The 20416-nt window shown below is 61.3% G+C and overlaps 2 protein-coding genes across 5 annotated transcripts in view; one reads left to right on the top strand and one right to left on the bottom strand.

Annotated features, from left to right (window-relative positions):
* Positions 1 to 59: 59 nt before the first annotated feature.
* ATG4B (autophagy related 4B cysteine peptidase) lies at positions 60 to 20299 on the bottom strand. 4 transcript variants are annotated; one of them, XM_065917231.1, is made up of 13 exons: positions 20159 to 20299; positions 11849 to 11950; positions 11648 to 11719; positions 10359 to 10457; positions 9883 to 9984; positions 9339 to 9411; positions 8736 to 8815; positions 5919 to 6112; positions 5527 to 5605; positions 5229 to 5374; positions 4238 to 4294; positions 3894 to 3987; positions 60 to 3230 (listed from the first exon to the last, which is right to left on the bottom strand). In XM_065917231.1, the coding sequence occupies exons 4-13, from the start codon at positions 10417 to 10419 to the stop codon at positions 3157 to 3159; spliced, it is 960 nt and encodes a 319-aa protein (XP_065773303.1). In that variant the 5' UTR covers positions 10420 to 10457; positions 11648 to 11719; positions 11849 to 11950; positions 20159 to 20299; the 3' UTR covers positions 60 to 3156. The 4 variants fall into 4 exon arrangements, with proteins under 4 accessions (XP_065773303.1, XP_065773300.1, XP_065773302.1 ...); XM_065917228.1 differs by lacking the exon at positions 20159 to 20299 and adding an exon at positions 19622 to 19937; XM_065917230.1 differs by lacking the exon at positions 20159 to 20299 and adding an exon at positions 19609 to 19643.
* THAP4 (THAP domain containing 4) overlaps positions 20070 to 20416 on the top strand; it is a 33244-nt gene continuing 32897 nt past the window's right edge. The window contains exon 1 of the mRNA XM_065917223.1: positions 20070 to 20379. Coding sequence (XP_065773295.1) covers positions 20303 to 20379 — 77 coding nt within the window. The 5' untranslated portion in view covers positions 20070 to 20302. The remainder of the gene's footprint in view (positions 20380 to 20416) is intronic.

Below are 20416 nucleotides of genomic sequence, written 5' to 3'. Positions count from 1 at the left end.
CGGCTGCGTCTGGGCTGAGTGCCAGCCTTGCGCCCTGGCCTGCAGGGCCCAGCCCAGCCGTGTGCGGCAGCATGTGTCTCCTCTGAACGCATCTGGCACCTGCTGGTCATTCTGTTGAGATGGGAGACGCGGCTGTATAATCCTCTGCATCCCGTCCCACGGTTATTCTAGGACAAGCTCTGTGGCGGGCAGGGTCCCTGTCTACAGGGCGCTGTGGGGCTCAGCGCCTCCCGGGTGTGGGCAGGAGGCTGGGTCCCAAGCAGAAGGAGACCACGTGAGAGGTCCAGGGGCCAGAGCTGGGGGAGAGCCCCTGGCCCCCTGCACAGCGGTGCTGCCCGTCCACGGGGTTGGGCAGGGAGGGGTAGCCCAGCCCTTGGAGGACAGAGGGGCCAGCGTCCCTGCACCTGCATGGCTGTGTGGCTGCTTCACAGAGGGCCCCGCTGCAGGCGTCGGGCCAGCCTCGGGTGCCCGCTGGCCTGAAAGGCCTGTGTGGGCATCCACCCAGCCAGCAGCACACACTTGAGATCAGGGCAGCAACAGTTACGAGGCATGCATGGAGCTGGACCGCTGCATTCAAGAGTGCTGAGGTCGTCCACGGGGATGGTGGGCAACCCCCACGGCCTACCTTCTGACCTTTCACACGACCAAGGCCACATGCTGGGGGACGAAAACGCAGCATGGGCAGCGGTCCTGAGTGCTGGTCATCAGGGAGGCCGCGGGCCGGGGCGGGAGGCCCCTGACGGGGAACCCTCTGGCCCAGGTTAGGACGGGGCCTCATGGTCCCTCGAGGCAGAAGGGTCTGGTCAGGGGAGACGAATCTGGCTGTGGGGGGTGTATGCATGTGGCGTGCTGGGCCGGGGTGTGGGATCTGAAGAAGGGAATTAGCCAGGGCCCCAGGGAAGCCCTTTTGACCTCTGACCTCCAGAGTCCCTAGAGGCACCTCAGCCAGAGTGTGGAGGCCCCAGAAGCCAAGTGGGCTGTTTCTAGAAGCCAGGCTTCAGGCTCCGGCCGCGGCACTTCCTGTCTGGCTCTGGCCCCCTCAAGCCCACAGCAGCGGGCAGATGGGCGGAAGCAGGGAGTGGAAGGGCTCAGCGTAGCTCCAGCACTCCCAGCAGGACCTCCCAGGCGTGGCAAGTGGCCTTGTTCAGTCCTTGGGGGTGACCAGAGGCACCAAAGGGACGCTGCTCAGGGAGCCGCCAGGCGCCCGGCAGCGCGGCCACGTCACACCCGTGAGGAAGCGGCAGTCCGACCCCCCGCGCATCTCGCTTTAAACACAAGCCACACAAGGTGGGAGGTGCTCAGTTGCTGCCGTCGTGTCTGACTCTGCAGCCTCACGGCGTGCAGCCCGCCAGGCTCCTCCGTCCGTGGGATTCTCCAGGCAAGAATACTGGGTGGGTTGCCATTTCCTCCTCCAGGGGATCTTCCGGACCCAGGGCTCAGACCTGCCTTTCCTGCATTGCAGGTGGATCCTTTACCGCTGAGCCACTGGGTGGTCTTTCCAGTAGTCATGTACAGATGTGAGGGCAGGACCATAAAAGCCGAGAGCTGAAGAACTGATGCTTTCAAATTGTGGTGTTGGAGAAGACTCGAGAGATCCAACCAGTCCATCCTAAAGGAGATCAGTCCTGGGTGTTCATTGGAAGGACTGATGCTGAAGCTGAAACTCCAATACTTTAGCCACTAATGCAAAGAGCTAACACTGGAACAAAGACCCTGATGCTGGGAAAGACTGAAGGCAGGAGGAGAAGGGGGGCACTGAGAATGAGATGGTTGGATGGCATCACTGACTTGATGGACGTGAATTGGAAGAAACTAGGAGATGGTGCAGGGCAGGGAAGCCTGGCGTGCTGCAGTCCACGGGGTCACGGTCGGACACAACTGAGCGATTGGACAGAACCCAAAGAAGCAGCACACGTCGCAGAGCGGGTCTGTGCAGGGGGCGCCGTGTGCCTGGGCCTGGGAGCCATGAGCTTGTCATGCGTGTCCACCAGGTCCTTCCTGAGGGTTCTTTCAAACAGAAAATACCACCCTTGTTCTTCTCACCATGACAGCTCCAGGAAAATCACGACACGAATTCTGTTTGTATTGAAACTGTTGTTATTTGCAGTAAAGAACCGCGAACTATAGGACTAAGAGTGAACACTCCTCAGTAAGCCTTTCCCAACACACAAGACAGTCCCCTCTGGTCGGTGGTCTGCCCTGGTGCCCCTGCTGCCGGCAGGAGCAGAGAAGACCCCATGCGCCAGTGGCAGGGGAAACGGAGACCCCCAGCTCTGCCTGAGGGACGGAGCAGGGGGAAGGAGACAAAAAGGGCGATGAAATAACTTAGGTCGACAACACCCAGGGTGCAGGGTGCCCGCTGCCCCCTGGGTGGGGGGTGGGTGGGGCTCCTGGGAGGGGGGCCACCCCCACCCAAGCTCCCAGCCAGTCTGCGCTTCCTGGTGGGACAAAGGCCGTTGGTGGGGCCCGAACGCAGGCTGAGAGGTGGCAGGTGGCCCCAGGTCAGCGTGAGCAGGTCTAGGTGTGCTCCTGCCATAAGGAGCGGCACGCCCGCCTCACGCCACGTGGAAGGCTTGACCCTCGGGCCCCAAACCATCTGAAGCCATGCTGGCCAAGAGGGAGGCCCTGAGGAGGGGTGAGGCAGGGGGCTGCTCTGGGGGCGTCGAGCTGCCCAAGTCCCCTACCCTGGGGGAAGCGGGCAAGACAAGCAAGCAGCAGCGCGGGGCTCGCAGCCGCCCCGGGGCTCTGGGCAGGCGGCACTGCCGTCTGGCACCGCGCACAGCAACATCTTTGGACCTGACTGCCCGCCCCCACCCACGCCTCTCCTCCCAACGCGGGACACCCCGCCGAGGTCCTTGGCCCCTTCTCCCAAGGCGCCCTGCGGACTGCGTCTTCAGAGCCTGTCTCGGGACACGCCCAGCGGCAGCCATGTCCGTCACGGAGCTTCAGACAAGGCCTTAATTTCAAGGTGAGCGGCCAGGCCAGGAGGGCGCAGGGCGCCGGGCGGGGCTGGCAGTGCGGCAGGAGCGCGCGCCCAGAGCCTCGTCAGGTGGAGGCGGCTGGGCTGGGGCGCTGGGCGGCAGGCAGCGGGTGGATGAGACGTGGCGGCCAAGCGCCCTTGGAGGGCCAGTGAGACCGTCCCCACCTGCAGAACTCTCAGAGGGACAGGATCTCAAAGTCTTCATCTTCTGAGTCAAAGAATCTTTCCAGTCGCTCCGCATCAGAAGAATCTAGAAAAAAAGAGACAAAACCTCGGCAGACGCAGGCGTGGGTCTCTTAGTCTGGGGGGTGGGGTTGAGGGTCAAGTGCCCGAGGGGACACAGGCTTCACCCCGCATCCCACCTGCGTGCCCTGCAAGGAGCATGTCCTGCCGGGCGCCCGACTGTCAGGGCGGCCTGGATGCGGACGGGGGTGGGGTATCTGGGACTACCCAGCTGGGGCACCCTGCTCCTGGCGGCGTCTGAACAGGCAGCAGAGCCCAGCCCTGAGATTCAGGGACACAGGGCCCCACAGAAGGGTGCTCAGCAGCACCAGCCAGGCCTAGCAGGCATCTGTGCCCAGTGGCGCGGGCACCCTGGCCCCACCGCAGGTACCCTCTCCACGAGCCCCACTCACACTGGGAAGGTGCCCCCAGAACCACAGGGCCACGGGGACCAAGCCTCAGTGGCTGCTTTGCTGCAGAAGGCCTAACATGTCCCAGCTCCCAGGAGCCCGGGGCAGCACGAAGCAGGCTCGCGTGGTGCGCCCCCCGGGGCCCCTCACAAAGCCCCAGGGAGCTGCACACGGGGCTCAGGCCAACGTGAAAGGCCACAGGTCAGCAGAACAGGCCCTGGGGAGGCCAGGGCATCACGCAGACTGCACCCCGGCCTGAGACCCTGGGCGTCTGGACTCACCTAAGGACAAGTTGAGGACGTCAGGACAGGCCAGGTGGGAAGGCTGCTGCTCCACCAGCTCAAACATGGGCAGGGCGCCTCCCAGCAGGGACAGCTGTCAGCAGACCGCGCGTCAGGCCACGGCAGAGGCAGGACACACCGGGCCGGGCAGCCTTCCCGGGCGACCCCAGGACTACTGGGAATCCCAGAGGGTCTGCGACCACAGCAAGGATGGCCGGGCGTTCCCAGGCAGGCGAAGCAAGCGCAGCCCGGTGCAGGGCAGGCCCGCTGAGCGTGGGGCTTGGACCCCAGACCCCTAGCCAGCCTCCACCCCGCCATCCCACGAGACGGGAGCCACCACCAACCTTTCTCACTTGCTGACACCAGTCGTTAAAGTCGTCCTCAGTCTTACAAAAGAACCCCTGCAACCAACACCCGCCGTAAGTGGGGTTGCCCGGCCCTCACATGCACCCTGGACATGCCGGGCCGCCTCGCTGTCTGGCCGTGGTGCCCAGGCCCACCTCCGCCCAGACGTACCGAGAAGGGCCTGGTCATGACGACGCCCGGGCACAGCGGGAGCTGGCTCCCACCACGCCCTTGGCCTGGCCCTCCTGAGGGGGCGCGGGGACCCCGGCTCGGAGTCCCTGCTCGGAGAGCGCCAGGGTCATGAGGGGACTGGGAGCGCTCAGCCCGCCCAGAGAGATGGGAGCAGGAGCCGAGGAGAGGCGCCTGGGCACCACGCGGGCCGGGGTGAGGACAGAAGAGACGGAGGCCTGTGTCCCAGGAGCTGCCCCGGCCCCGAGGGTCGGCCACCCGCCAGCATCCCTCCCGCCAGCCTCAGACCTTGCCTCGTTCTGAGCTCACAGGCGGGCTCCTGCGAGACCACCACCGACGCCCTCCCAGGGGCCACGGGCCTCTGGGAGTAACCCAGACCCACAGGCAGTGCGTTTGGGGTCGCCCCTTCTCAGGACCAAATGCCTCGTGTCCACGGCTCCGGTGACCCGTAGGTTCTTTTGATTTCCAGCGGTCCCTGGCCTCCCGTAAATGTATTCTGAGCCGAACCAACCCTTCCCGTCTTGCTGTCAGAAGAGCATGAGCGAGGAGGTGCATTCTTAGGGGACACCCGGCAGACACAGCAGCTCAGAAAGGACAGCACAGCGCACAAAGCTTGCAGGGCGGGAAGCCGGGGGGAGGGGGCCGCGGCAGGGGCCGGGGCCGGGGCCGCTCCTTGCCCTTCTGGGTTCCGAACTGTGCTACCCTCACGGTAAGCGCACGACTCTAAAATTACGGGAGTGGGGGCCCTCCCTCCGAGAGCAGCAGCAGGACAGCGGTGACTCCGGGACGCCGGGGACGCACCACGGCGATGGACGGGTCGAGCTCCGCGATGCTCATCCTGCCGGGCGGGTGCTGGCAATGGAAGCTCTCATCCGGGACCGGGCAGCGGTCAGCGGTCGCGACGGCCGGCTGCGTGGTGTGGGGGTCCAGGTAGATGAGCTCATCCCCTGGATGCGGGGTGGGCGGGTCAGTGCGGGCTGGGCGGCCCCATCTCAGTCCCCAAAGCCACGTTGGACTGGCGGAGGCGGCTTTGTGTCCGGGGTTGGGGGACACCCTGAAGACCACCCGCTTCCTTCAACCGCAGCAGACCCCCACTCACCAATGTAGCCAATGAAGTAGTGGGCACTGTTGGGCTTCCCCCCGATCACGCCCAGGGACTGGGGCATCCGGAAGCAGTGCTACGGGGAGACGGGGGTGTGAGCAGGGGCTCCTCCCCACCCCCCGCCCCCGGGGGCTGCCAGCACACCCTCACAGAGCAGGGCTCCTCCCCGCCCCGCCCCCACCCCCAGGGGCTGCCAGTACACCCTCACAGAGCAGGGCTCCCGACCCTGAGGTGGCAGGCCCTTCGGGGGAGCCCCAGGCGGGGAGAGGGGGATGGCGGGGCACCTCGCAGGTGCACACGGGGTCGGCCCAGCCATGGGCTGGGCGGGCAGCTGTGGGGAGGAGCCAGCACGACCTGGGAGCAGAGGGGAGGGGCCGGCACAGACCCACCTTGAGCGTGCCCGCATAGGCTGCGTTGACGTCCGCCAGCCCCAGGCGCAGCGGGATGAGCAGCACCAAGGGCCTCCAGGGCACCACGCGCCCGCCGTCCTCGGCCCCCGCCGGGAAGCCGTTGCAGTGCCGCTCAGAGTCTGCGGGGAAGGCCTCGGCCCCGGCACAGGGAAGGCCGCTCCTGCACAACCTCCCTGCAAGAGGCAGACGCGTTCTCAGGGGCTGAACAGGAGGAGCCGAGTCTCCCGCAGAGACAGCTGTGAACAGGCAAGCGTATCAAGCACAGCTCAGACTTGGGAATTGAGCCCCAGACAAACCTGCCCCAACAGGGGAGACACAGTGCAGCTTTCCTGCCTGTATCCAACTTCAAGCTTTCATTGTCAATCACAGCATGCAGCTTTTGAACTGTGGTGTTGGAGAAGACCCTTGAGAGTCCCTTGGACTGCAAGGGGATCCAACCAGTCCATCCTAAAGATCAGTCCTGGGTGTTCACTGGAAGGACTGATGCAGAAGCTGAAACTCCAGTCCTTTGGCCACCTCATGCGAAGAGTTGACTCATTGGAAAAGACCCTGATGCTGGGAGGGATTAGGGGCAGGAGAAGGGGATGACAGAGGATGAGATGGCTGGATGGCATCACCGACTTGATGGACATGAGTTTGAGCAAACTCCGGGATTTGGTGATGGACAGGGAGGCCTGGCGTGCTGCAATTTATGGGGAAGCAAAGAGTGGGACAGACTGAGCGACTGAACTGAACTGACAGCATACACACAGAGTGAGGCAAGAGAACACTTGTGTGCCCCTGGGAAGCAATGGTAAACAAGCCCCATGGAGCCACCAGCCCGAGGCCCCCTCAGCAAGGACAGCATCAAGTGGAAACGGTTCTGCTTTTTCTTCTGTCTAAACACACCCTCCAATCCCTCAGGGAGCAGGTTTACTCCCGAGTTCAGTGCAGGAGACCCTCCAGCAGCCACAAGCACCCCAGGCCCCCAGCCGTGGTTCCTGGACACCCTTCCCCACTAACGGGACGAGAGAGAGAATGCCAGGAAAGAGGGGTTGCGACAACCCTCACGCCTGAACACTGGCAAGGAGCCAGCCGAGTCTGGGACAGTGAGTCACGACCCTCAGGGGAAACACCTTGAATTTTAAAAAAAGAAAAGATCCATGAATCTACTTACTCAAAGAGCACCGACAGACACCCAAGGTAGGTATGTGTGCAGTGGAGGGTCAGAGCTCACTCGGTGACTCCTCAGAGCCCATCAAACACCCTGAGTCCATTGCTAATCGGAAGGGGCCAGGGGTGCGTCCTGAGTGGGTGCCCCCAAACCCTCGGACTTTCCCGAGTGAGGAGCACCGTGGAGCCGTCCCCATTTGTTACTGGGGGCTCTGGAGAGCCCTGAGGGAGGGGCTGGATGCAGGCACCCCTCCACGCCGCCCCAGGGAGGGGAGAGCTGGAGTTAAGTTGCCAGCGGGTGGTGACCCGGTCCCTTGGGCCTGTCAGTGCCACCCCCACAGACGCTGAAAGGACTTCGAGCGTCTCTCCCATCGGCTGCCTCTGAGTCCTGCCCCTGGGTACCCCGTGCTCTCGTGAGTGAGGTGCTCCTCAGTCTCCCAGCCGCTCCAGCAAGGTCACAGCGCCAAGGGCAGGGCCATGGAGCCTCCAACCAGTCTGTCGGAAGCATGGGCGACCACCTGGACTTGCCCTGGGGTCTTCAGTGGCGGGGGGAAGGGAGTGTGTCAGGTGGTCCTGCGGGTGTGATGCCCCCCGCAGGCTTGCAGACGGGCTCAGAACTGAGCTGAACTGCAGCACGCCCAGCGGGTGCCACAGAACTGCTGGGCTGGGGAAACCCAAGCACAGGGGTCGGCGTCCACCTCTCCCCTAATTTCCAGACACAGATTTCTGGCCTTCTCCTCACCCCGGATGCAGTTGCTGGTGATGTGCACATTGTTGCAAACAACCAGCTCTAGAAGGTAGTGGTTCCACATACCTCCTTTTAAATCATTAATCTCTGCATTTCTCTTTATTGATGCCATTCTTCTGAAGTTCCTTCCATCACTTTTATTGGTCCTTTCCTAGGCTCTTGAGCAATACTTCATTCCCTGTCACTTTTACTACGTCATCACCAGTATTAAAGGTATATGGTTTTCCCTGAGTTTAGTACACGTCAGCTTCTGACATGTAATCTTTAAGCTTGACTTTCTGACCCAGAAGCTGAGACAGAATGCTTGACATTTCCAGGTAATTCAGATCCTGTCCTTCCCCTGCCTGCTCCGCCTCAGTTTACAGAACTGCCCTGTGGGCATATCCGGCCTGCTGCACTGTCTCTCAACTTCACCTGAGTTCCGCTCTGCTGACTAAGAGATTCTTCCGTGACAAGGACACCTTCCTGCTGGCCCGGGATCCGCCCATGCCTGGCGTGACACAGGAGCGGCTTGCGCCCCCCAGGCGGCCTGCCCCATGCCGCACCCTGTGAGTGGGAGGGGGTCTCGGCGACACCAGGCCCCCACCTATGGGTTCCAGCCCGGTTCACACTGTCAGCGTGTCTGAACTCTCTGCTTTTCCGTCAGTGACAACGATTAGACTACGTCTTTGCCTCCAGACCTCGTGAATCTGGGTCCTCCTCCGAACTCTAAACCTCTGGCAGCGTCTGGGGGCCAGGAAGACGCGGTGGCATTCCTCGTGGGGCATTGGAGAGCAAACAGGCCCAGTGCACGGGCACCGATGATTCCACCCGAGACCAGAAGCAGGGCCCCCAGCGCCCTCCCGCCCTGCCTGGTTGGCGCTGTCGGGCCCTCAGCCCGGAGCCTGCTCACTTACTGATGTCCGCCATCACCACCGTGTTGTCCATCGCCACATGCACAGCCAGGGCGCTCCAGGTGTCAAAGACAGCCAGCTTCCTACCGGGAAGGGGGGACAGCCCAATGAGCCTGCTGGCTCCAGACGCATGGCTGCTGCCCGCCGCTGCTGCCCAGGGGAGGTCCTGCGAGGAGCCCTTCAGGGATCTACTCCCAATCAGGCCAGCACACGGGCAAGAGTCAGAAGCCAAGGCCAGGTCTCGCCCAGCCTGAGGCAGCCCGGCCACCCCTAGTCACCCCAGCCCTCGCCCCCCAACACGCTGAGCTGACAGCACAGAGGGAGGCACTGTGCTGGGTGGGCGCCTGTGGCCGAGAAATTACTGTCTGAGAGGAAGGGGCTCTATCTGAACTGAGGGCTCTGCAGGGGCTCCCAGGGCCCAGGGGGCACATTGGGATGAAGGAATCCGTCCTCACTAAAAACAGATTCTGAGTCCTGAGACCACTCGGCACAGTGACCTCTAAGGAGCCTCCTAAGGGTCCTACAAAGGACCCCGAGAGAGTACAAGGCCCCTCGTTCCCGTCAGCAGCAGAGACCCAGGTGAGGCTGAGCACCGCAGGCACATACTTGAGGACTTGGGCGACGGTGTTGGGCCCATACCACTGGCCGATGGACTTGCCCTCGCCGACGCCCATTTGTGCTGCAAGAGACAGAGCTGGTTGGCGAGCCTCACCCCCGGCGTCCAGGAGGAGACCCCGCCTGGCGTGGCCCCGGACAGTGGCTGGGAGGCCTGCCTCACAGGAGCTCCTGACTGGCGCCAGGACGCGGCCACCGCCGCCCGCAGGGACCCCGTCTCTTCAAGGTGCACCCCCTCAGGCCCCGCCCCAGCCCCACTGGGGGAGCGGACTGAGGCGGCGCAGCACGCAGATCCGTGAGCACAGAGCTCCGCCCGCCTCCCCCCGGGTGGAAACAGGACACGACGAGCTGACTGAGACAGCGAGGCGCCTGCACAGGCAGTGCCGCCATGGTGGGGCACCAAGGAGGAGCCTGCGAGGCCCTCAAGCTGCTGTCCACCAACGCCAGGCTGACAGCACGTCGGCTCGGGCAGATCCCCGCCTCTCACCACAGGGGCGCCCGTGATGCCCACACCCAACGAGCCGCAACCCCCCACCTATCTGGTGGATGGAGTAGCAGCTGTCCTTCCTGTCCAGGAACGCCTGCAGGACACTGGAGTAGCTGTCTGGCTGCCTCTTCCGCTGCGTCCACCTCCAGTCTACGGGAGACAAACACCCAAGTTCAGTTTCACCAAATACAAGCGAGAAGCCATCATCGTTATAAAGCACTCAAAACATACATGGCGCCCAAACTTCCTGAGAAACTCCCCAAGTGGAAGAACCGAGTTCCTCAGGACTTCATATACACACATGCTGACACATCAGAGCAGATCCACACAGAAATGAAAAATGGTTTGGTGGTTTAAAAATCACTTCTGAAACACAAACGCTTATGAGCGTCTTCGGAGCCACTTTTTTAATCAATGAAAACTTCGAGGCTGTTACAAAGAAATCTCGAAACCCCAAGAGTGTGACTATGATGTCGCCCCCCCCCCGTCGCCCCGAGAACGCAGCTGACCCCACGGAGACTCACCACGGCCCAGGTGCCGACACACCAGGGCTTGGGCGAAGATCATCTGTCCACACCTCAGCATGCAGCCCCAGCCCGTGTCCGAGGTGGGGCCAGTGCCCCCTGCCGTGGAAGGCGAGAGAGGCGCGCGCCGTCAGACCCAGGTCCGGCCCTGCGCGGCTCACTCTGCGCTGATGACCCGCTCACGCCAAGGGAAATGACTTCACGATCCCCTCGTTAGGGCCGATGTGTGAACAAGTCACAGAGAAACAGAACGTCTGGACACACGTGAAGAGACCTCAGCCTCACAAGTAATGCAGAGAGTGGGTGCGGTGTCCCCAGGTGTGCGACAGGCCCCGAGGTGGAGGCGGTGGGGCTCGCAGGTGCACGGCGGACACAGCCCACCCCAGACGGCGGGCACAGAGCGGGCAGAGCGCCTGCAGGCGCAGCCTCGGCAGCACACGGGTCACCCCACCCGGCACAGCAGTCTTGTTGGACAGACAGAAGCACAGACCACGGACAGCAGCACAGACCACGGTGGGGAGAGCCGCTGAGCTCCGCCCTGACGGCTGCAGGCTGCCACCAGCCACCCTGCCCGGGGGTTCAGACAGCAGACCTACGGACAGTGTCACCCGCCCAGCGGCTTCAGCCCCATCTGGGGCCCAGCAGGAGCGAGAGAGCGCCTGAGGTGTCTGACAAGCCCGCCACGGGATGCGGCCCTGGGGCAGGCAGGTGCCCCCGGCTCCCAAGCTCCGCAGACAGACGGCAGCCCCCTGAGGAGGGTCTGATGGAGACCGGCCGCCTCCTGGTCCCAGCCTCGAGCCTCGGCTCTCCAACAGGGGGCGGCCATGCTCACCGCCAGGGCCACAGTGAGGAGCCCTGGCTCGAGAGAACCTTGCTCTTCAGGGCCCAGAACCAAGAGCAGGACCCACAGGGACAGCTCAGGGGTGCGAGCAGGGCTTCCCAGCTCCAACCCGGGCCCAGCGTGTAGGCACAGGGCCTCCAGGAGCAGAGGCGGCCTCAGCACTGAGAGGGGCCGTGCACTTCCTGCTGCATTCCGCTCTGCACTGTCAACGCCGGGTGTGGCTCATCGCCCTGGCCCCAGGCCCCAGTGAGCAAGTGTGGCTCACTGTCAGAAGCATCACCGGCGCAACAGGACCAGGGGCACTGGGCTGCGATCACACGCGCTCTGCAACCAGCAGGCGCAGACCTCGCCACGTCCGTAGCTGGGGCTGCCCGAGGGTGGTGCCAGGGACAAGCCCCTGAAATGCTGAGATCCGCTTGAACCACAGGCTGTAGCAGGCAGTACTTACCAATGGCCGGGAAGTTCTTTCTGTACGTAAACCAGAGTCTCGACGTCACATCGGCCAAGATCGCGTCCTTTTCTAGAGGGCGAGAGGAGGAGCACGCACATACAGCAGTAAGCGTCCAGGGCCTGTGTCTCGGGAAGTCACAGACAACTCACCAGCACGCCGCTCTCTGCAGGAGAGCAGGGCAGCTCGGCGGGGCTGTACCTGTGAGGACGCTGTACTTCTTCCCCAGGATCCAGACAGGCTCTGAGGTCTCAGGGAAATCCTCAAACTCAGCGAATCGGAGCGTGTCGTAGGTCAGAGTAGCTATGGAAACCAAAGACACACTCTGATGGCTATTCCCTGATTTTATAAACGAGATCAGAAATCACGCACAGCGTCTCCACACAGAGAGCGCACGTGGAGTTCGGGGGGCCTCGGCGCCGAGCGACGGCCCTGCCCCCGCCTCCTCGGCCTCTAGGGTTCCAGGCAGAGCCAGCGCCCAGCGGACTGCAGGGGGAAAGGGAAGCAGGCCCAGGCCCACACAGCAGAGGGGCCGCCTGTAGTGCCTGAGATGCGGGTTTGATCCCTGGGCCAGGACGATCCCCTGGAGACGGGAATGGCTACCCACTCCAGTGTTCCTGCCTGGAGAATCCACGGACAGAGGCGCCTGGCGGCTACAGTCCTCAAAGTCACAAAGAATGGGACATGACTGAGTGACTAACACTTGAAGCCCCTAACTGTTTCAGACTGGGACCTAAACAACAAACGCAGATGGGCCCAGACCTCCATCTCTGCACGCGAGGCCAGTCTGGACGGCACGCAAGGCGGGGCAGCAGTCCGGCAGGGCACGGCGGGCCAGGGTGCCACTCCGGAAACCAGCGCGAACCCCGGGGCCCGGGCGCCAAGCGGCCTGGAGCCTGGGGTGCACCCCCACTTCCTGCGGAGCTGCACGTACGCCCTGTCCACCTGTGGGCCACCCACCACGTGGCTTCAGAGATGCCCAGAGCCCGGTGGACACCCTCCCTCTGCCCTGGGTTCCTGACGCGGCAGCTCAGCCGCGCCCATGGGGAGCCCCAGGCACCCCGCTCCCGGCTGCCGCCTCACCAGCTCCAACAGCACCCCCATCACCTCCACCCGCAACTCCACTCAGCTCTCCAGAAAATCAAAGACATGAGATGAGCTTCTCCCACACCTGGCTTTATTTTTCAGTAACAGCCCTACTTTTTGGTAAACAAAAACAATTTACTAAAACAAAACCAAAAAATCCAAAGGCCACAAAACATAAAGCATCAGCTGCAGCCTCGTGCCTCCTTGCAGAAGCCGTCTGTGCCGACTCACAGATGGGCCAGGCCCTGCCTGCATTTCTTTGTCCAGAGTCCTGGCGCCTCACAGCGTCCAGCCCGCACCCCCAGCCCCAGGAAAGGTGGGCGGAGGGGCACGGGTCCCTGTGGGGCCCTCACGGCTGGGGGTGCCTCTGGGTGGGGAAAGCTCCTCGCCCGTCACTAGAACATGTGACAGGGTGCCCTGCCGCACAGCTGGGATGCCGCCCTGAACCTTCCCGAGGGGGGCTCACGAGAGGCCCGCAGATAAAGGGCTCCAAGGTCAGCGTGCATCACCAACGTGGAGGACAAAGGCACGCGGCCTGCCTGCCCCAAGTGTCTCCACTGCTGCTCAGCCAACCTGCGGTCCCAGGGCGCGGAGAGCGTGCGCAACACCACACACCGGCAGCAAGAGAGGCCCTGTGCTCAGCACGCGCCAGGAACGCTCCAGCCGCCGGGAGCCAGCTCTGCCTCCTGCCCATCGCCCGAAACCCCACGGGCTCAGGGGGACCCTGCGCTTCCGAGTCGAGGCCACCTGCTCTGAGGGCCTACCTCGTCCGTGCATCCCCCGTGTCTGACAGGCTGGTTTGCAATCAGGGATTAATAAGTCAACCTCCAAGTTTCTCTCCAGCCCTTTCCACATAGGGTTCTCTGTTTGTGCCTGTGATTATAAAAACCGAGTGGGAATGAGCTACAGTTCTGTCTTCTCAAAGAGAGAACACATCTGTGTCTCTGCCCGTGGGAGCCGTCTCCACATCTTCAGAGGGCACGGCCTTCTCAGACCTCGAGGTTTACACACCTGTGGACTCGGGCCCGCCAGGATGACGCCAAGGGTGCAGCGCCAACAGAACCTGTCTGACCTCAGCCAACAGCGCTGCAGAGCAGTGACACTCACCCTGCAGGACTGCAGCCCAGAACCCAAGGTGGACCTGCCTACTAAGCCCTGAAGCGCTCCGGGGACAAAGGGACACACACACATCAGAGGGCCCAGGGACGCTCCGGAGACATCCAGCCTCCAGTGAGATGAGCAAGAAAAGGAGACACGGCTGCTCTGAACGCCAGTGACAGCAGCCGCCCGCAGTGGGCGGGTTCTCACCCAAGAAGGCACACTCGAGGAAGCAGGCACGGCTCCCAGGGTAAAGCGCCGACTTTATAGGCAACACAGCCAACTTCAGAGGGAAGGGGAAACAGGTGTCCTCCCTGTTAACACATCACCGAGTCCCCCGCTGTGACTAACAACATTACAGGCTTGGCAGCCTCACAGTCTTCACCGCCCAAGGCTCCTGAAGGGACCACGTGGGCAGGAAGCTGACAGGGGTCCCGCGCCCACACCTCCCGCTCCTCCTGGGGGCGGGACCCTTCCAGGCACAGGTCATGGCTCCTCTCAAATCGGCCAAGGACGCCCCAGGCCCGGCTCCCCTCTCTGCGCCCTGTGGAGCGCCTGGGGGTCTGCAGCCCACACCCTCCTCCTCTATGCCAGTTAACTCACTGGCAAAGCAGGAGCCAGAGAGAGAAATGGATCAGCACGTGCAGCAAGGCCCTGACCCTCCCTGGGGGGCGCGGGGAGGGCAGCACACCCATCTCCACAGTCTGAGCTGCAACACCCCCCCAGGGACAACGTCCTCCAGAATCAGCCCGGTCACCCAAGTGACCTGACCAGCCCTGGCCCCGAGAACGGGCCTGCCCACCGGCGCCAGCACAGGTCCACGGACCTGTCGCTACGGCCAGAGCCAAGGGCTTCTCAGCCTGGGGGGGCACACGAGCCGCCAGCCCCACCAGCACCCCTGACCTGAGGCCCGGCCTCTGCAGTGAAGGAAGGACAGACCCCTCCGAATTCCACTCACTTCTGCTGTTCGACTTTCTATTGAGATCTGATGCTGGAAACCCCGAGAACCCACCTGCTGGCTGACACACGACTCACAATTCTGAGCCTCCGTTTCTTCACCCAGGAAGTAGGGCGAGCGGCCAGCTCTGCCCACGGGATGAGAACGCAGGCTGGCACCAGGGACACGGGACCCCAGCCCGGCTCTCAGCACCCTCTGGCCCCCTCCCTGTGAGCTCAGGCCATAAGGCGTGTCCGAGGAAACTCAATTCTCCCTCTGCCGAACCAAACGCCACTGTTGTTCGTTTTCAGTATTAAGTTAGCCAAAACATGTTTTCATGCTTCCGTGGGACAGAAAACACTGCTGAACACAAGGTCAGGAAAGACTTCAATAGAAACTCTGACACCTTCCCATTTTCAAAGGAATGTTCACAATCGCTAAGTCTCACACAGACCAAACCACAAGAGGAGTCCACCCTCAGAAGTTCCTGCACTGACTCGCCCTCAGACTGACCAGCTCCACCGGCTCAGGACCAGCAGTCTTCACAGCCGACCCAGAGGAGGCCTCGTCTCACAACACAGACCCGCGAGGGGAACCTCGGGATCCTCATCTATGGAGCTCACACGCCTCCTGAGTTAAAAGGAGCCCGACTTCCCAAAGAATGCCAGTCTCCAGATGCTCGGTACTGACTCCAATTTGAAGTAAGAGGACACAGTAGAAGCAAGACATGCACCGTCCACTTTGAGAACGAAGGCTTTTAGAAACACTTTTTTCCACCCAGTCATCTCTTCCTCCCAAGGGTGCCCCTGATCACACCAGGAAGAGAAAGCAGAAAGTCCACTAAGAGAATGGCAATGCTATTTTAAAAATGTTTCCATTTAACGTTATTAACATGATTGAAAAGTAGCAAAAAAAACCGCGCTCCATACACATGGCCAGATGGCTCAGTCTCAGTCACACGGCAGCTCGGCCGGGCAAGAGCACAGAGACATGGAAGCAACCTAGATGCCCATCAGCAGATGAATGGATAAGGAAGCTGTGGTACATATACACCATGGAATATTACTCAGCCGTTAAAAAGAATTCATTTGAATCAGTTCTAATGAGATGGATGAAACTGGAGCCCATTATACAGAGTGAAGTAAGTCAGAAAGATAAAGAACATTACAGTATACTAACACATATATACGGAATTTAGATAGATGGTGGCGATAACCCTATATGCAAAACAGAAAAAGAGACACAGAAATACAGAACAGACTTTTGAACTCTGGGGGAGAACGTGAGGGTGGGATGTTTTGAAAGAACAGCATGTATATTATCTATGGTGAAACGGACCACCAGCCCAGGTGGGATACATGAGTCAGGTGCTCGGGCCTGGTGCACTGGGAGGACCCTGAGGAGTCGGGTGGGGAGGGAGGTGGGAGGGGGGATCGGGATGGGGAATACATGTAACTATATGGCTGATTCATGTCAATGTATGACAAAACCCACTGAAATGTTGTAAAGTGATTGGCCTCCAACTAATAAAATAATATTAAAAAAAAAAAAAAAGAGCACAGAGACAGGCACTGTTAGCACTGCTTAGAGCTGAGCATGATGTGCCACACTGCAAAGACACTTTCCCAAAGCATGTACATTTCTGAGAGATTATATTTTGCAAATACGTGTTATACTTTGTAAATACATGTCACGTATACTTTTAGAATAAAACCAAAAGAAGGGTCTTCCCTTCTTTTCTTCCATACGAAAATGCTTATGTTTAAAACAACAAGTTTGCAAGTTGTTATTTTTTTTTCAAATCCCAGATAGTTTATATGAAAATACTGGCATTGGAAGGACTGATGCTGAAGCTCCAATATTTTGGCCACCTGATGCTAAGAGCTGACTCATTAGAAAAGACCCTGATGTTGGGAAAGATTGAAGGAGAGGGGATGACAGAAGATGAGATGGTCGGATGGCATCACTGACTCAATGGGCATGAGTTTGAGCAAGCTCCGGGAGGTGCTGATGGACAGGGAAGCCTGGCTTGATGCAGTCCATGGAGTCACAGAGAGTGGGACACGAATGAACGACTGAACAGCAGTTCTCAAAGAAAACAGGAAGGAAGAGAAGAGGATCAGTGGAAGGGAAGTAAAGCTGGAACTTCAGGGGCACCAGGACACTGCCAGGCCACTTTAGTGAACTCACCGGCCGGCCCCCAGTGAGCCTGACTGCCCTCCTCATCCCCTACATGTTACACCAACATGCGGATTCCCATTATACACAAACCCTGCAGCCCGGGAACACCCACAGGACAGGACCATGTGCATCACCAGCAACTCAAGTTACACTTCTTCCATCACCAACCACCTGTCAGACACAGGCAAAGCCCAAAGATGAAGCACAAGACACCAACTCTGTCCTCAAGGAGCCAACAGCATGCCAAGCTCAGTGCCAACCACAGCGCATTCTGAGGACAGGCCTGGGGTCTGCCTGCCGCCTGCCGCCCGCAGCCCGCAGCTTGGCAGCAGCCCTGGGCCTCCAGCCCTGCCTCGCCTCCCACTCAGGCCCGTAGAGACCTCGCCCAGAGCAGCCCCACACACATCTACCTCCAGCCCAGGCCTCCGCCCTCGGCTCCAGGCCTGCAGACCCGAGGCTCCCTGGACAATACACAGACGTCTAGCAGGTGCCTTAGTCTCACCCTGTCCAAGACCCTCCTCCTGACATCTCCCGGGCAAGCAGAGCTCCCCAAGTCTCCCCGCCTGCATTTCCCAGCTCAAGCCACAGACCGTGGCATTTCAAACGCCGCTCAACGCACAGCTGGCCCTCACACTTCCCACCGCCACAGCCCTCCTGCCCCAACCTGCAGAGGCACTGATTTCAACCCCTCTCCCCACGAGGACCGAACCCTCCAGGTTGGCACCTGGCTCACCGCAGCGGCCTCCTAACGGGCCTTCTGCTCCTCTGCAGCAGAGCAGCCAGTGCGAGTCACGTTACTCCTCCTTGAAAAGCCCCCAAAGCAGCACTGTCCCACTCACAAGCCCGCCCCACGAGCCAACAAGGCCCACGACCAGACCTTGTCGCTACCCCGCCTTCAGTTCGCTCACCTCCACCCACTGCACCCTGGCCACTGGTCACTCCCGGAGCAGACCACATGTCCTTCCCCCTCTGCTGTTTTTGAGTCCCGGTCAAAACTGGCTGCCTCTGGGGTGAGATCTTTCCAGGCCATCTTGGTGATTCCAACTCCCTCCTGCTTGGCCCACAGCACTCTCCCACAAGTCACACCGTGGGTGTCACGTCTAACATGTCAGTCAGGACATGCTTTTTATCTATTTCGTTCACTTCTCTAGTCCCAAGATCTAGAACAATGCCGGAAACAAACCCACACTCAGTAATAAACACAGCTATTGAACGGATGACTGTAAAAACCACGAGAACTGCATAACGTTTGGCCAGGAAGGCAAAACCTGTAAGAACTCCGGGAATCAGGGCAGGCTGGACATTAATGTTCCCAAAGGACGCACAGCATCAGGTCAGAAAGAAAACTGATCCACAACACCCTAGAGACACAGACGTCAGCAGAGGCCCTCACATGCAAACATCTCTGCTTTGAAGCAGGGATCAGGGTCCCATGAAGGTTCCATCATGTGGCTGCTCTTAACTTGAACATGACAGTTTCCATGTTCAAGGTAAGATAACCACCATAAAACCGTGCTTTCTACCCTGAGTCTGTCAAGGGATGGTCTTAGTAAGCAAATAATTCTATTCCTTCTCCCACCCAGGGGCGTAGTCCTTTTTGCTTTAAACAGCTTCACAACACATCTGGTTAACATCACGTTTTGGGAATCATGGCTACCATCTCCTTCTACTAACACATTGAACTGACAAGATGCCACAAATCACTGAAATATTGGCCATAAAGGTCTATGTCACAGCTTCCAAACTGAGAGTCCAGTAAATGTCTATTGCAGCTGCTGTCCAGGAAGAGAGAAATGAAGCAAAAACAAAGTCATCCAGGATGACAGGGGGAATTAAGCCAGAGGAGAGTCTGTACCGTTGTGAGAGTTCTTAACACAGATCACTTCCTACAGATTTTATAAAAGGAATAACCCTGCTGTGGGATGGAAAAAGAAGGCCTTTCGAGGTGTAAGAATGCTTTCAAGGATACTGGACAAAGATCCCCAATAGCGTGCCAGCAAAAATTAAAGAAGTGTCCCCTCCGCAGCAGAAACACAATGAAAACAGACGAAAACAGCACACACACACACACAGATACACACATATGTACGGATGCGCGCACACCCTCCCAACCCAGTCCCCGCACACTCTGCATTGCTGTTAAGCTCCCAAAAAGTTGAAACACGATGAGGCGGAGTCAGTCTGTCCTTTCAATCACGGGGAACGCTGGGATCATTTATTGGTTACTGAATTTGAAGAAGTAAAAATGCGTGCGTTGTGAGTACTGAAGTATGTCGTTCGCCTGCAGCCTACCTACGTACTTTGTGAGAGTTGAAGTTTCCCCTTCTTAACTCCGGGCGGGGGGGACAAAAGCTTCCCGCCGCCGCGTCAGAGACCGGCTCCGCCTGCCCGCAGCACCTCCCGGCGCCCCCGCCCGCGCCCCGCGCCGTCCCTGCTCGTCCCGGCCGCCCTCGGGCCCCTGAGAGCGGCCGCCGGGGCGCCAGACACGCCGACCCTGACTGGGCTGTCAGACCCTAACCGGCCGCCCGCGGACGCCGCCCGCGCCCCGCGCCGCCTCAGGGCCGCGCCCCGCCCCGTGCCCGCGCCGCGCCGGCGAGGCCCCAGCCTAGGCGCCGGCGCGCAGCAGCTCGGCTAGGGCCTCCCCGGCGGCCCCACTCACCGCCGGCCCTCACCTGCGTCCATCTTCGCTTCAGGACCGCCGACTGAGCGCGGCGTCGCTCCGACGGCTCCGCAGCGCGACGCGACGGGCCGCCGCCCGGGCCAATCCGGGTCGCGCGGCGCGGGTGCGGGCGGGGCCGGAAGTACGGGGTCGGAAATGCACGGCCGCGGCGCCACCGCCATCTTGGCGTACGGCGCCCCCGGCGTGGGGGCCCGGGCCCGGGCTCTCGGCCTCCTGGCGGCCTGCATCGCGCCCCCGGGGATTCCCGCGGCGACCCGCCGCGGCTGCAGAGGCCGGCGCTAGAGAGCCGCAGGGCGCTGGGGCGGGCGGTGGGCCGGCAGCGCTCACGCGCCCGCTGGGGCGGCCATCTTGCCGTACGGACGCGGCCCGGGCGCCATGTCGCCGGCGGGCGCTACAGGCTCGGGGCGCCCCCGCCCACCCCCGGCCCCGCGCGTCTCGGGCGGCGCCCCTCCTGGCGCCGGGGCCCTCGGGCGCGCCGAGAGCCGGGCCGGGCGGCCGGGCAGCGGGCGGCCGGGCGCCGCCATCTTGCCGTACGGCGGGGGCCGCGGGGCCGGCTCCCACGTCCCGCAGCCGTGTCGCCGCGCGCCCTCCCCTCGGGGCGGTCCCGCTCGGGGCTCGGCGCGGCGAGACGAGGGCCGGAGCCTGGCGGCTGCGCGGCGGCCCGAGGCCCGAGATGGTGATCTGCTGCGCGGCCGCGAACTGCTCCAACCGGCAGGGCAAGGGGGAGAAGCGCGCCGTCTCTTTCCACAGGTAAGCGGGCTCCGCCCGCCGCCGCCGGCCCGCCGGC

Source organism: Muntiacus reevesi, chromosome 1, assembly GCF_963930625.1.
Source record: "Muntiacus reevesi chromosome 1, mMunRee1.1, whole genome shotgun sequence".
NCBI classification, from domain to species: domain Eukaryota; kingdom Metazoa; phylum Chordata; class Mammalia; order Artiodactyla; family Cervidae; genus Muntiacus; species Muntiacus reevesi.
The sequence above is the reverse complement of the archived record's forward strand: the minus strand, read 5'-3'. Positions and strand labels throughout refer to the sequence as shown.